Genomic DNA, 14847 nt, shown 5'->3' on the forward strand with positions numbered 1-14847 from the left:
ACAGACGACATGTAGGTGTCCAGGTTTTACTCTTGAATAAATACATCCATGGTACATAAGCATTAGTTTATTTACTTTTTGGTGCCAGATACCTCAGCACACTTTTTGTCACAGTTTGGGTTATTTGTGTTGTTGTATGTTGTGTATATTGTATATTACAACCTGTTATAAACCTAATTGTCTAAATATTTCAGCAGTGAAAAACCACATACCTGGTTATCAGTAAAGCTCCATCTTACATCCTGTAGTTAGTTATATAAACATTTGTAAGATATAAATGGGTGGGCTATAATTACAAGATACCCACTAGATTGGACCATGGTCAGATCTCTAGTACATTTTTCCTCACCTTACACTCTTAGAACAATAGTAGCCTACTAAACTGTACCTTTCTTTACCTTCCTAGGGTGGTACCCATAACTTTTGTACCTTTAATGTGTATATTTCACCTGGAAATGTTGCTATAGTGCCTCTGAAAAAGATTTAATGTACACAATTGGACTGTAATTTCCTTTTAGAGTAAAGCTTTAATAGTACACTATATGCACCTTAGTAAAAGATACATATTCAAGGTACACTGTGTGGCCAAAAGTTTGTGGACACCTCACCATCACAGTCATATGTGCATTTTGAACATCTCATTCCAGATTTATTCCCCCTTTGCTCTTATAATAACCTCCGGTCTTCTGGGAAGGCTTTCCACTAGATTTTGGAGCATAGCTGTGTGGATTTGTGTTCATTCAGCTATAAGAGCATTAGTGAGATCAGGCACTGATACCAGGCGAGAAGGTCTGGGGTGCAGACAGTGTTCCAGTTCATCACAAAGGTGTTCAGTGGGATTGAGGTCAGGGCTCTGTGTAGGACACTCAAGCTCTTCTACTCCAACCTTGGCAAACCATTTCTTCATGGAGCTCGCTTTGTGCACAGGAGCACTATCATCCTGGAACAGGTTTAGGCCTCTTAGTTGCATCCTATATAATTATTTTTTTAAGCAACAGTTTGGAGAAGGCTGACATATGTGTGTGATGGTCAGGTGTCCACAAACATTTGGGAATATAGTGTAAAGGAATGGTACAGGATAGTGCCCTGCTTTCTGAAAAAAAGGCCATATGATCAAGTTTCTTCTTAGAAAGCATGACTATTTCACAACTTCAGGCTTGACTGTAATTTTTCGACAACAACGTGATCTTATCACACGCAGTAAGGATGTGTAAAGGAGTAAGCTGTTCTGCTCAGTCATTCTCTCAGTGCTCTGTTTAGCTGCACATGTGGCGTCAACACGCTGCTTGCATGAGGAGCAACTGAGTCACAAGCTCAAGTGGGTTTCTTACTGACGCTACACTCTTGCGCTTTGGGGATCGCTTCCCTGGTGAGCTGTTGTTCCAGACCTACCTTGATGATGCTGCTCCTCCGTGGCGCTGTGGCCGCCTTCACGCTCTCCAGCAGCGGAGTGTCGGAGTCAGACAGCAGCACTCCAGTCCTGCGCGCGCCGCGCCACGCGCCCGCGGGGATCGAGTCCGCGCCTTCCTCCCCATCACCATCCCTCTCCGACATCACAGCTCAGATCACAAACATAAACCAAAGGGGTTTTTTTTTGTTTTTTTAAGTGAGTTTTTATGTGTTTAGACCTGCGTCCTGCATCAACAGCGCATGGACTTGCTCCAGAACTCCGCGATTAAAGAAGTGCAAGCTCGGCTGTCCTTGATTAAAAGCGCTATTCGAGATGGCCGGTTGCAATTACTTCAATTTCCTTAATCGTGCTGCAAAGCTGTGCTGTAGAGAAGGGGGTAACTCGGCTCACAGGGCAATCGACATGGGAACTGAGGCAGCAGCGTTGCGCGCGCGCACCAAGCTGGAGCCTATGCGATACAGCATGCAACAAGTTTCCTGTCTAGTGAATTAGCAAAAAACTAAAAAAAAAAAAAAAAAAAAAAGGGCGGGGGGGATAGAAGAGTGAAGAAGCTACTTCTCGGCATAATAGTGGAGAGGGGTTAAAAAGACACAAATCCCTCTCACGTCAGCAAAAAAACAACACAAGTCTCTACAAAAATACCTCATGCAAGATTCTATCCTGGAGCATGACTATCGCACATCCAAATAAAAACGTCCTCCATTCACTTCAGGTGTTGTCTGGTGTTGGAGAAGCGCTCGGGTTGGGGCAGGAGTCATGTCATGTCAGCTCGCCGTGAGGAAAACAGCCTGATGCTCACTCAGCACACGCACAACGTGTGATAAACCCGCACCCTGCCCGCGTTTGACAAGAAAAACGGAACAGCACTCACCAGCAGCGTGGCTCCGCCCCTCCCCTGTGATTGAGGCGTGTTTCTGACCAATCATGTTTGATTCTACAGGTCTCTCTCGCGCGCGCGCGCTCTCTCTCTCTCTCTCTCACGCTCTCTCTCTCTCTCTCTCTCTCGCGCTCTCTCACCAAAGCTGCCAGACTGGTTCTCCAAGGGGCGGGGCTATGATATAGGGGCGGGACTGGTCCTCTTCTGCCAAACCCAAACCACACATTATGGTCAGTAAAGTTACAAAATACCAGCGGTTACCATGGTTACCAGGGATAAAGTACCATTTGACTTGTAGTAGCCAACAGTAGTGTGTAGTTTGTCAAAGTAGGATACAAATACTGCTAAATGGAGAGCTTACTCTACCTTCAGTCTGTGTAAAAAATGATCCAGAGATGTTTTGTTTTCTCATTTAAATTCCAAGGTTTATCTATCTAAACGTAAACAAGAAGAATGTAGGCTATGTAATTAGTGTTAAAAATGTATATATAGTGATTAGACCCAGGTGCACTCATAGGTCTACTGGAGGTAAAACTCCACATACCACAACACTGTTCTTCAGTTCTTGAATCTGATTGGTCAGAAGGTGTTGATTAATTTTCTATAACAGCAGCTCTGACAATAGCACAGGGACTTATAGTGGACAATCTGCATAGCCTGAGACAAATAATAAATAGATTTAACAAGTTGGGGGTTCGAATCCCCGCCTCCACCCTGTGTGCATGTTGAGTTTGCATGTTCTCCCCATGCTACAGGGGTTTCCTTCAGGTACTCACACTTGAAGCTCAAAAGTCCTATATCCTGAAGGCCCTCCCATAATGGAAAACTTTCTGTCACGGAGGAGACTGGAGCCTCGGGTTTCCTCCCCCAGCCCAAAGACATGAACTGTAGGCTGATTGGCATTTCCAAATTGTCCGTAGTGAGTGAATGTGTGTGTGTGGGTGTGAGTGTGCCTTGCAATCGGTTGGCACCCTGTCCAGGGTGTCCCCTGCCTTGTTCCCTGGGATAGGCTCCAGGCTCCTCCGTGACCCTGTGTAGGATAAGCAGTACAGAAAATGGATGGATGGAGTTGTGTTAGGAGACATTTTTTTAACATTTATGAATGAAGTCTCTGTCGTCAGCAATTTGTAATAGTCAGAAAGTTTTCCATTACAGGAGGGCCTTCACGATATAGGACTTTTGAGCTTCGAGAGCGAAAACAAAGAGAGGATGGTGAAGGAACCACTGTTTATAGCTGTTATAACATAGGTGATAACAGAAACAAACTTGTCTCGTGGGCGTTCCACAACATTATCCATAACTATAAATGATTTTAAAAAAACTTGGTGCACCATATATTCGTAAATTATGAAGTAAAATCATTGGCAACCCTCTGTGGTATAATTAGGAAAAACAACACTTCAGGGCAAGCTGTTATAGGAAAATAACCCTCTTCAGGGTGGTAATGGCCTCACACCAACCCACTGAGTATTATTATCCTATAACAGCATGCGCCATTATGTTTTATTACCTATTTATTAACAATGGGAAATTTTAATTATGCCAGTCATTACTACAGCACTGCTGTAGTAAATAAATATATGACTTAAATATATTATTAAAAAAATTTAAATAAATATATAAATAAATAAAATTTGTTCCAACATTACTGTTCCATGTTTTGGAATCTGTAACATTTTAAGACAGAAGTTTAACATAAACAGAACAAATTTCAGAACCAAATTCAGAGGCTCATAGGAAATACAGTATTTACAGTGGAGTTGCACAATAGGTGTTTGTGTAATGTAAGCAGATAGGACATGAAAACACGCCATTATCTGATACCACAAGATTGCTATTAGATAGTATTTGGCATATTTTCAGATCTACTGGTGTACTTTAAGGTCATGAAACTCTGTGATGTTGACTGACACAACACAAATCTTATATTTGGAGTATCATCCCAGCTCACTGATATCAGTATTGTGTCAAAAAATTGATGTTGGTGCATCCCTATAAGTCATACAGTAGCATTCTTATTTGTGGATTAGAATTTGTTATGTAAATCATCATGCTTAAAAATAATGACGTTTAACATAACAAAAATCAAAGATTTTGTGATCTCAAAAAACAGGACACTAGGATGGGACTATGGGAGACTGTGGAATGTAGATAGAGCTCAAGGGTTATTAGCAAGGGTCCCAGAAGTCTCACACCTTTCTGAGGTTAGTCACTAGCATCTCAGTGCTACTGTTATACTGAACTGTCATATTGTGTGTGTGTGTGTGTGAGTGTGTGTGTTTGACATTAAGAAATACCTCCAATATATCTAATAAGCTTAGTATGTATGTATGTATATATGTATTTACATATGTAGGATAATGTGTTATGTGTTGTGGTATGCAGGTTGAAGTCTGTGGGTCACAAACTTTGGGTTTACTCAGTTCTGATAAACACAATAGGACTTTAAATGAGGACTGTGTGCCTGCCAAAAGTAATGTCTTGGCGTAAGGTGATGTATGCATGTTAACAGCTTAAGTGGCAGAGAAGTATGAAATATGGTTAGAACATAACAGATGCATGCCTGAACTTTCCACCTGCTCTAGTTTGGCTATACACACACACACCTCAGTGTCCTTCTGTTTGTAAACCAGCTTAAGAAATTATGCAAGCACATCACTGAAATGCATCCCTCTGCTGGTGTATGGAGTGCATTGTGCCACATGTTTTATCTTTTTTGTTTACAGCCAGGGACAGTGTTGGATCGTGCAGTTGGCAATGAACAGGTGCCTGAGAGAAAACGAATAATCAGCTGTTTTGAATGAGACTCTCTGTACTCTATTCTCTATGTTGTCACCTTTTCAAAGAACTGTGCTCCTGTCAGTATATATGCTAGACCAACAGCTATAACATTATAAGTACACAGGATATAAAAACACACTGTATGCCATACAGTAGGGATCAAGCTTATAGATTATAGGCTTATACCAACCAGGGTTTTTTCATTATTCACTGTTTATTATCTTCAGATGATTATATATATATATACACACACACACGGATCAGTCATAAGATTAAAACCACCTGCCTAATATTGTGTAGGTTCCCCTTGTGCTACCAAAACAGCTCTGACCCATTGAGGCATGGACTCCACAAGACCTCTGAAGGTGTGCTGTGGTATCTGGCACCAAGACATTAGCAGCAGATCCTTTAAGTCCTGTGTGTTGCGAGGTGGGGCCTCCATGGATCTTACTTGTTTGTCCAGCACATCCCACAGATGCTTGATCAGATTAATATCTGGGGAATTTGGAGGCCAAGTCAGTACCTTGAACTCTTTGTCATGCTCTTAAACCATTCCTGAGGAAAGGGCATCAGTGACCCTTGGACATCCATGACCCTGTCACCAGTTCAACGGTTGTCCTTCCTTGGACCATTTTGGTAGGTATTAACCACTGCATACCAGGAACACCCCACAAGTCCTGCAGTTTTGGAGATGTTCATCTAGCCATCACAATTTGGCCCTTGTCAAAGTCACTCAGATCCTTACGCTTGCCCATTTTTGCTGCTTCCAACACATCAACTTCGAGAACTGACTGTTCACTTGCTGCCTAATATATCCCACCCCTTGACAGGTGCCACTGTAACGAGATAATCAATGTTATTCACTTCACCTGTCAGTGGTTTTAATGTTATGGCTGATTGGTGTGTGTGTGTGTGTGTGTGTGTGTGTGTGTGTGTGTGTGTGTATGTAACTAAAACGTTGCTCAAAATATGACCTGTAATTCTAGGTCCAGTTTACCTAATACTGTATACATAGCCTACTTGTATTGATGACCTTGGTCACTCTTCCCTCCTTACAAAAGCTGTTTTTCCTTCATCAGCTCTGAGAAACTGAGAATGCTGGTATATAACATTAAAATAATTAGCTGTACAAAACACTGTACAAAATAAAAAAATTATCTAGGGCCTCTGCATTTTTAGGAATTATGTGTACAACAACTGAGCCGGAATGTTTTGCATCAACCTCACCATGTCCACCCATGTGCACTTCTTGAACCATAACAGAGTCATGGGTAGGAGAGGTGTCAGATGTGTGTCAGGGGCCTTGTTGTTTTTAATCCTTCCATCCGTCTCGCCTCTTATCCTCCTCCCTCATGTGCTGTTTTGGTAAAGAACAGAGACATGTGCAGGTGCAAGGCCCTGCAAATTCTCACAGTTTCCTGTGCTGAACACAATTTAAAGCTACAGTTACTTAGTAATAGATGAGTTTTCTTATTAAATGCCACAACATCATAAAGATCTACGCACTCGACCTATTTTGAATTTATTTTGAAATAAAAATCAATATACAGTACATATATGATCATAATCTTTTTATGCACATATATGTATGTAAATAAAGATAATGAGGTGCATAAGAGAACATGATTATAAAGTATTATAAATTAATTATTATATAAAGTATTATAAAGTAATTTCTTTAGAACTAACAACACCAAGAAAGATCAGAAATGATCTGTAACATGATCTGTGCATTTTTATCTATCACATCAATTACCACAGTACCTGTTTACTCAAACCTCATTTATAAAGGAAGTCATAAATTATGTGAATATGTTGTAAATAATTTCTGTAATTTCTACAAAAAAAATACTGTTTCCAAGCCACTAAGACACCGTAAACATGATTCACGGTATAATGCTACAATATCGTGGGAACATTTTTACAGTACTGGCAGATTATATTATATTAAAATGGCTTAATGTATTGCTACTGTAACACTCATAACTATACTGAAACAAACACAGAGCATCATTAACTTTACAGTAAAACTACACACCAAAATCATTTACCTGAAGCCCCAAAGGAACCTCATCTGTCAAATTCATCCATTATTTTGTCATCCTCACATTTGAAGGGAAAAAAAAGGCTAGCTTGCATTTTTGTATCTAAGTAGAATAAATGCATGATCAGTGCTAGATGTTATTCAATACTAGAAATGTTAGCCTAGCTAAGTAGCTAATGTTTGCTAGCTAGCCTGATATTTTAAAAAGATAACTCATCTAGCTTGCTTTTTTCTTGTTTCTTTCTCTGCTATTCATGACTGTGACTTTCTATTGTTCTTAATGTTTGTTTTAGCAGTTTCTTATTGTGTAATCTGATGTCTTATGCTTATTCTTATGTTGTATGAAATGATCGTGTTAATAAAAAAGACATTTTCAGATTTTTTTTTTAGGATTTTGTCTGATGTTTATTTAAAATGTATATTGGCAATAAAAGAATTAAACATATATATAGACACACACACTGATCAGCCATAACATTAAAACCACTGACAGGTGAAGTGAATAATATTGATTATCTCGTTACAGTGGCTCCTGTCAAGGGGTGGGATATATTAGGCAGCCAGTGAGTCAGTTCTCAACAACAGTCAGTTTTTAAAGTTGATGTGTTGGAAGCAGGTAAAATGGTCAAGCAGAAGGACCTGAGCATCTTTGAAAAGGGCCAAATTGTGATGGCTAGACGACTAGGTCAGAGCATCTCCAAAACTGCAGGTCTTGTGGGGTGTTCCCGGTATGCAGTGGTTAATACCTACCAAAAGTGGTCCAAAGAAGGACAACCCGTTGAACTGGCAACAAGGTCATGGGTGCCCAAGGCTCAAATGGGGAGCAAAGGCTAGCCTGTCTGGTCCAGTCCCACAGAAAATCTACTGTAGCGTAGACTGCTGAAAAAGTTAATGCTGGCTATGACAGAAAGGCAACACACAGTGCATCACAGCTTGCTGCATATGGGGCTGTGTAGCTGCAGACCGGTCAGAGTGCCCATGCTGACCACTGTCCACTGCTTAAGTGCCTACAAGTGGGCACATGAGCATCAGAACCAGACCATAGAGCAATGGAAATAGGTGGCCTGGTCTGATTAATAATGTTTTCTTTTACATCATGTGGATGGCCTAGAGCGTGTGTGTCGCTAACCTGGGGAAGAGATGGCACCAGGATGCACTATGGGAAGAAGGCAAGCCGGCGGAGGCAGTGTGATGCCATGGGCAATGTTCTGCTGGGAAATCTTGGGTCCTGGCATACAGGTAGATGTTACTTTGACAAGTACCACCTACCTAAACATTGTTGCGTTCCAAGTACACCCCTTCATGGTAGCGGTGTTCCCTAATGGCAGTGGCCTCTTTCAGCAGGATAAAGCGCCCTGCCATACTGCAAAAAAGGAATGTTCAGGAATGGTTTGACAAAGGAACATGACAAAAAGCTCAATGTGTTGACTTGGTCTCCAAATTCCCCAGATCTCAATCTGATCGAGCATCTGTGGGATGTGCTGAACAAACAAGTAAGATCCATGGAGGCCCCACCTCACAACACACAGGACTTAAAGGGTCTGCTGCTGGTTTCTTGGTGCCAGATACCACAGCACACCTTCAGAGGTCTTGTGGAGTCCATGCCTCAATGGGTCAGAGCTGTTTTGGTGGCACAAGGGGGGTCTACACAATATTAGGCAGGTGGTTTTAATATTATGATTGATATAGAAAAAAAAACTATATATATATATATATATATATATATATATATATATATATATATATATATATATATATATATATATGTGTGTGTGTGTGTGTGTATGTATGTATATATATGAAAATATACATACATATACATATATATATACACCATAAACACACAGTTATATGTAGCACTCTAACAGTTTTTGGATTTGCCCCTCTGGAATAAATTCAAAATTCTTCCTCTTGAATATTTAGACCTTAACTACTGGGGAATGTGTCAAAATTACTACCCATGGTTTAATAAAACACAGAGGTCTTCTTTTTGGGTCAATTTTGTTCTCATTATTGTCATTATAGAGGAAAATTTAATTTTAGGGTACAAAACTGTGTTGTGGATTAGTTAATATACTTCAGATTTGGGCTCCATTTTAGGGTCTTATTTGTGTCTGGAAGTTTTGACTTGTGAAGACCTTGACTGCAATCAGCAACCACAGCAACCAGTAATTCACCACACTACCGTACAAACATACCATATTAGGTACAACAGCACACACACACACAACAGGAGATGATTTAGTTAGAAATAGACGCCAGTATGTGGTGTAACACTTTTGTACAATGTTACGTCGTCACAGCTTACGGGAAAAAGTTGCTGGTTTCTTCCAAGCTATCACGTGAACACACATACACACACACACACACACACACACATACACACATACACACACACACACACACACATACATACACATACAGTGGATTAACAGAAGAGGAGGACTGTTGAGCACAGACCGATCTCAGTAATGTGCAGAGATTTTCCAGTGCAGGTGTGAGTGCCTCCCTGTCACAGTGACCTCATGATAATGGATTAGGAACTGAAAGGAGAAATTTAACAATTTCCTGCTACACAGAAATGATGGAATTAAATACAACCCATGCTTCTCCATAGAGTCCCTTTATAGGGACTTTATTCCTGTAGTATTACAGGATCACTGGGCATGAGGCAGGAATACACCCCGGACGGGATGCAAGTCCATTGCAGCGTACCATGCACACACACATTCACAAAGTCATTGACACCTAGGAGCAATTTAGAGTCACCAGTCCAACTACTGGTGTGTTTTCTGAGGTGGGAAGAAACTGGAGAACCCAGAGGAAACACAGGGACACAGGGAGCACAGGCATAGAAACTTACTCGGTAACAAGAGCTCAGGATTTGAATTAGGAACCCTAGAGCTGTAAGGTTGCAATGTTACCCGGCATGCCACCATGCCACCCTTCATGTGTCCATTTCAGTCCAAATATATACACAACACAGCATAGAAATTTTACTACATGTGAGCATAATATTATTTTCTTTCCTCAACAGTACAGCTAATTGCACACTGACCGCACACTGAACCTTACCCGTAGAGCTTCCCTGCCGTGCTTAGTTTCAACTAGGCACTAACACTCCTTAGTCAGCTCATAAAGGGTTTTGTATTTCTAAAGAGTCAGGTGGATTACAGTAGAGAATTTAGAAAAATGTTTCAGAAGTGGGGTCCCCAAGACTAGAATTAAGAAGTGGTGTGTAATATAGTAATGTATCTGACAATAAAGAGGTCAAGGTAAATCCTCATTATTAATGCCAGTTGTGTCAGATGTCAGTTGGAGCTAAACTTTGCAGAGACAAAGACAGTCTTCAATGTTCATTTGTTAATTCAAGTCTAACAATACACAGATTATCACAAATGTGAACCTCTATCAACACGGCTGTATTTTGGGGTTGTGTTCCACTATGTTACCATAAATGGCTGGTTCCTCTGAGAACCTACTTTGCTGGTATAAGCTACATGGCCTACAAAACCAGTGTGAGTTCAGTGTGTGTGTACTAAAACTTACCCATCATACTGAGTGTAAAAAGATGCCAGCTTGACTGAGCTCATGATTCTATGAAGTGACATAACTTCTGTGTGCTTTTGTCCTTTGATAACGTGAATGTTCTTTTATGTCAACCACAAGATGGTGCTGGTTCTCTAGAATTACAAGCTTCTAATCTTTTTCTCGGAGAACAAGGTCATATGGAAATTTTGAGAGGATTACTAACAAGATTAGTCAAATAGTCAAATAGTATGATGAAAGACATCTGTGAAAAGTATGTAGGAATGTGTGTGTGTGTGTGTGTGTGTGTGTGTTTTATCTATTTTCCAATGCTAGCTTTGCATTTAAGTCCTTTAAGAATGAAGTAGGCACTAAATTGGCTTTGCCCCCTTCTGTGTTCCTGAGGTCAAACTATTTTCTGGAGAATAATTAGCCTTGTTGTGTTAAGATTTTGAATATAGACAGCCTGCTGGTTTAAAAAGGACATGGATGTCCTTCCGCACGACCCTGGGGTGTGGCTCAAGAACTACATTGTTTTCCTGTGGGTGGCCTAGATTTGAAAACATTTTTCAAAATGGTTATTTTTGAGTTTTGGCCTTACAAAAACTCATGAATCCATGACATGTCAACTGAAGTGTATGGCACTGGTAAATTAGTGCAGTATATTGAAATCCCCTTAATTATACAGCCTGAAAAATAAAAGCAAAATAAGATTAGCAAATGGCTCATATCCACAAAAGTAAAAACAACAGGAAATTTGACACAAAGATGTTTTGGAAGGATGAATTTGGAAACAAAGTAGAGGTGGAAACAACACTCTTATCAGCTCTCTTCAATCTGACATGTGTGCAGCAGGTCCTCAATAATGATTCATAAAATGAGCCATAAAACCCTTTTTACACGGAATGCTTCCCTGTGGCAGGTTATGGTGATTTTATTTTGTTCTGTGCCATGCAGAACCCAGCAGGTGGGCATTGTTTGAGACTGTCTGGTTGACAGGTGGAACAGAAACAAGCTTTTCCGTCAGCTCAGTGTTTTCCTCATTTCCTTCCACACTGGCCTCCTCTGGGCCTGACTCACCCAGAATGTATTAATAGATTCATACCCTCTTGTTCGGAGGTGGGTTGAGGGTAAACTATGTCTTTTTCCTCATGATCCCTCTTTCCCTCTATACCGAGGCCTCTTTCCTTCCTCTTCTCTTGTTTGGTTTGTTTTTGTTAAAGCCTCAAGTAGGCATGGCTACAACTGGCAGCCCCTCTTTTTGGTATTGCAACAACATAACCTCTGATAAAGAAAAACTAAGAGGTCATGATTACTAAGATGGTCAAAATCTGTGTTTACCACTCTTTTGCACATGCAAATTTAATATGGCAAATCCTGGTTAAGCGTTTAACAAAATTGTACTGCTTGTACCTAAGCAAATCTGTTAGCCATATGTCTTAAAAGAGTTATGCATTGATGTTTTTAACAGTAGAGGCTGTATGACTCTGTGTGTGTGTGTGTGTGTGTGTGTGTGTGTTCATTCCTGTTCTTCATCTATTACCATTAACATTGGTATTACATCTAGCATTATTCCTAAGCCCAGAAATGACGGGGTTTGGTTTGTATGGGCGAGTCATCCTTGATGACCCGTATGTTGTTTTAAGTGTCAGCCCGGAAATGGCCTCACAGCCTCACAGTAAACTTTTTACAACAAGCACAAAAATTCCAGCAACTCACACAAGAGGCTAAACTTACCTGAATATAAGATGAGATTTACTAAATACCAGCTCCTGTATCAATTTTGTCCAGAAATGATGTAACTAGTATATAACAAAACACATAATATGAAGGCACTCTTAACATTCCCTAAAAAAATAGCCAATAAAATTGTATTGTATCCCTGTAAAACTACAAAGTCTGTGCGGAAGCCGGTTTGTCCATCAGCTATCTGATAGCTATTAGCTATCTGATATACCTTAGGCATCATGCTTCTCTTTACAGCTGCTGAAAAAAAAATCTGCCAGCAAGGCTGTGTGCGTGTGCATGTGTGTGAGGGGCAGAGAGAAAGAGAGCGAGAGAGAGAGAGAGAGAGAGAGAAAGGAGACTTCTGTGTGGTCTAAAGGTGTGTGGATCCCTGACCATCACACCTCTATGTGCTTGTTTTCATTCATCCCAAAACCATAGGCATTAATATAGTGTTGATACCTCCTTTGCTGCTATAATAACCTCCACTCTTCTGGGAAGGCTTTCCCTTATATTTTGGAGTGTTGCTGTGGGGATATGTGCTCATTCAACCACAAGAGTATTAATGATGTCGGGCTAGAATGCCTGCGGCGCAGTAGGTGGTCCAGTTAATCCCAAAGGTGTTTGGTGGGGTTGAGTGAAGGGCTGTGTGCAGGACACTCGAGTTATTTTTTTACTCCAACCTTGTCAAACCATGTCTTTATGGATCTTACTTTGGGTACTGTCATGCTGGAACAGATTTGGGTCTCTTAATTCCAGTGAAGGGAAATTGTAATGTTACAGCATACAAAGACATTCTATACAATTGTTTGCTTACAACTTTGTGGCACAAATTTGGGGAAGAACCACATATGTGTGTAATAGTCATGTGTCCACATACTTGTGGCCATATAGTGTATGTAATACATTAAGCAGAGATAGTCATTGTATATACAGTGGAGATGAAAATTAGAGAATAATTTATGAACACTTGATTTTTTCAGGAATACTGTAATCTTCATTGCTCAACATTTGAAGGAATTTTTGTTGCGGCTATACCATGCTAATAGAACAGTGTTTTACAAAATAACCAAGGCACTTCAACAAAAAACTTTATTTTGTAGAAAACGCAATGATCAAAATCAGAGAACAGCAATGACTGTAGCACAGAGAAAGATAACAACTAAAATTTCTGAAGGTTTACAACAGTCAGTAATTAGTAGGAAGTGTACAGGCCCTTGCTTTGAATGACTTCAGCACATCTGCGGCCACAGGACTTCACTAGTCTCTCACACTGCTCTGGTGTGATTTTGGTCCACTCTTCTTCCAGTCTCTTCCACAGTTCGGTGACTGTAGTGGGTTTCTTGGCCATAACTTTGTCGCCAAGGATTTTCCAGAGGTTTTCTATTGGGTTTAGATCAGGACTCTGGGCTAGCCATTTCATTATTTCAATGTTTGCAGCTTCAAGGAACTGCTTTAGCCGTTTTGCTGTGTGACAGGGGGCATTGTCATGCATGAAAATTGCTGGCCGATTGGGTGATGAACGCAGGGAAGGAACCACGTCTTGTCAAAGAAGGGTCTGATAAACATTTGCATTCACTCTACCATGTAGCTGTATAAGAGGGCCAACTCCTGCTGCAGAAAACATCCCCCAAACCATGACACTTCCCCCTCCACCTTTCACTGACTTCTTTACACACATTGGGTTCAGTCTTTCCCCAGTTTGACGATGAACATAATGTTTCCCATTGGACCCAAATAAATTAAACTTGCTTTCATCACTAAAGTGAACTTTGAACCAGTTCTCCTCTGTCCACACAACATGCTCCTCAGCAAAGGTTAGTCTAGCCTTTTGATTCTTTCTGCAAATGAGAGGTTTGGTCACTGCAGAGTGGGCTTTCAGTCCAAATTCTCTTAAACGTCGAGACACTGTATGACGAGACAGATCCTTACTCTGTTCAGCTCTGAACTGGTGAGCAATCCCAGCTGCAGCGTTGAACCGATTGCCCGTTGAGATTCTCCGCATTATCCTGTCCTCTCTCGAATTTGTCTTTCGTGGACGACCAGGCTTCTTGGGGGACTTGAATGAGTTTGTGACATTGTAAAGATGCAATATTCTAGAAATCACAGATTTGGAATGACCAACTTCTCTTGCTATGGCTGAAAGGGTCATCCCTTTGGCCTTCATCTGGACAACCTGCTGCCGGAGGGTTTCAGTTTCAGGGTTTCACCATCTTGCAAAGTCAGTGAAAACTGGAAAGTTAGACTGCCAGTTAAATAGGGTTTGTCAGATAATTAAAGAAATTAGCACCAGGTGCCAGAATAACACCAATAACTGGGAGGTATCCGAAAGTGTTCTCTAATTTTGATCAGTGTTCTTTTTCAAATCTCATTGAAGTTTTTTATTCTGTGCTTCAAAATATATGTAACTCATGAAATATGCTTTAAAAAACTGCTCTTTTACTCCTGTTTAGATCATTTCAAATAGGACTAAGCAGTGAC

General features: G+C 40.6%; 1 protein-coding gene across 1 annotated transcript in view; it reads right to left on the reverse strand.

Annotated features, from left to right (window-relative positions):
• The window catches only part of plcl1 (phospholipase C like 1), a 58039-nt gene extending 55734 nt beyond the window's left edge, over positions 1–2305 (reverse strand). Inside the window, exon 1 of the mRNA XM_026912336.3 lies at positions 1393–2305. Coding sequence (XP_026768137.1) covers positions 1393–1554 — 162 coding nt within the window. The 5' untranslated portion in view covers positions 1555–2305. The remainder of the gene's footprint in view (positions 1–1392) is intronic.
• Between the last annotated feature and the right edge of the window lie 12542 nt (positions 2306–14847).

This window comes from Pangasianodon hypophthalmus, chromosome 5 (genome assembly GCF_027358585.1).
Source record: "Pangasianodon hypophthalmus isolate fPanHyp1 chromosome 5, fPanHyp1.pri, whole genome shotgun sequence".
Lineage (NCBI taxonomy): Eukaryota > Metazoa > Chordata > Actinopteri > Siluriformes > Pangasiidae > Pangasianodon > Pangasianodon hypophthalmus.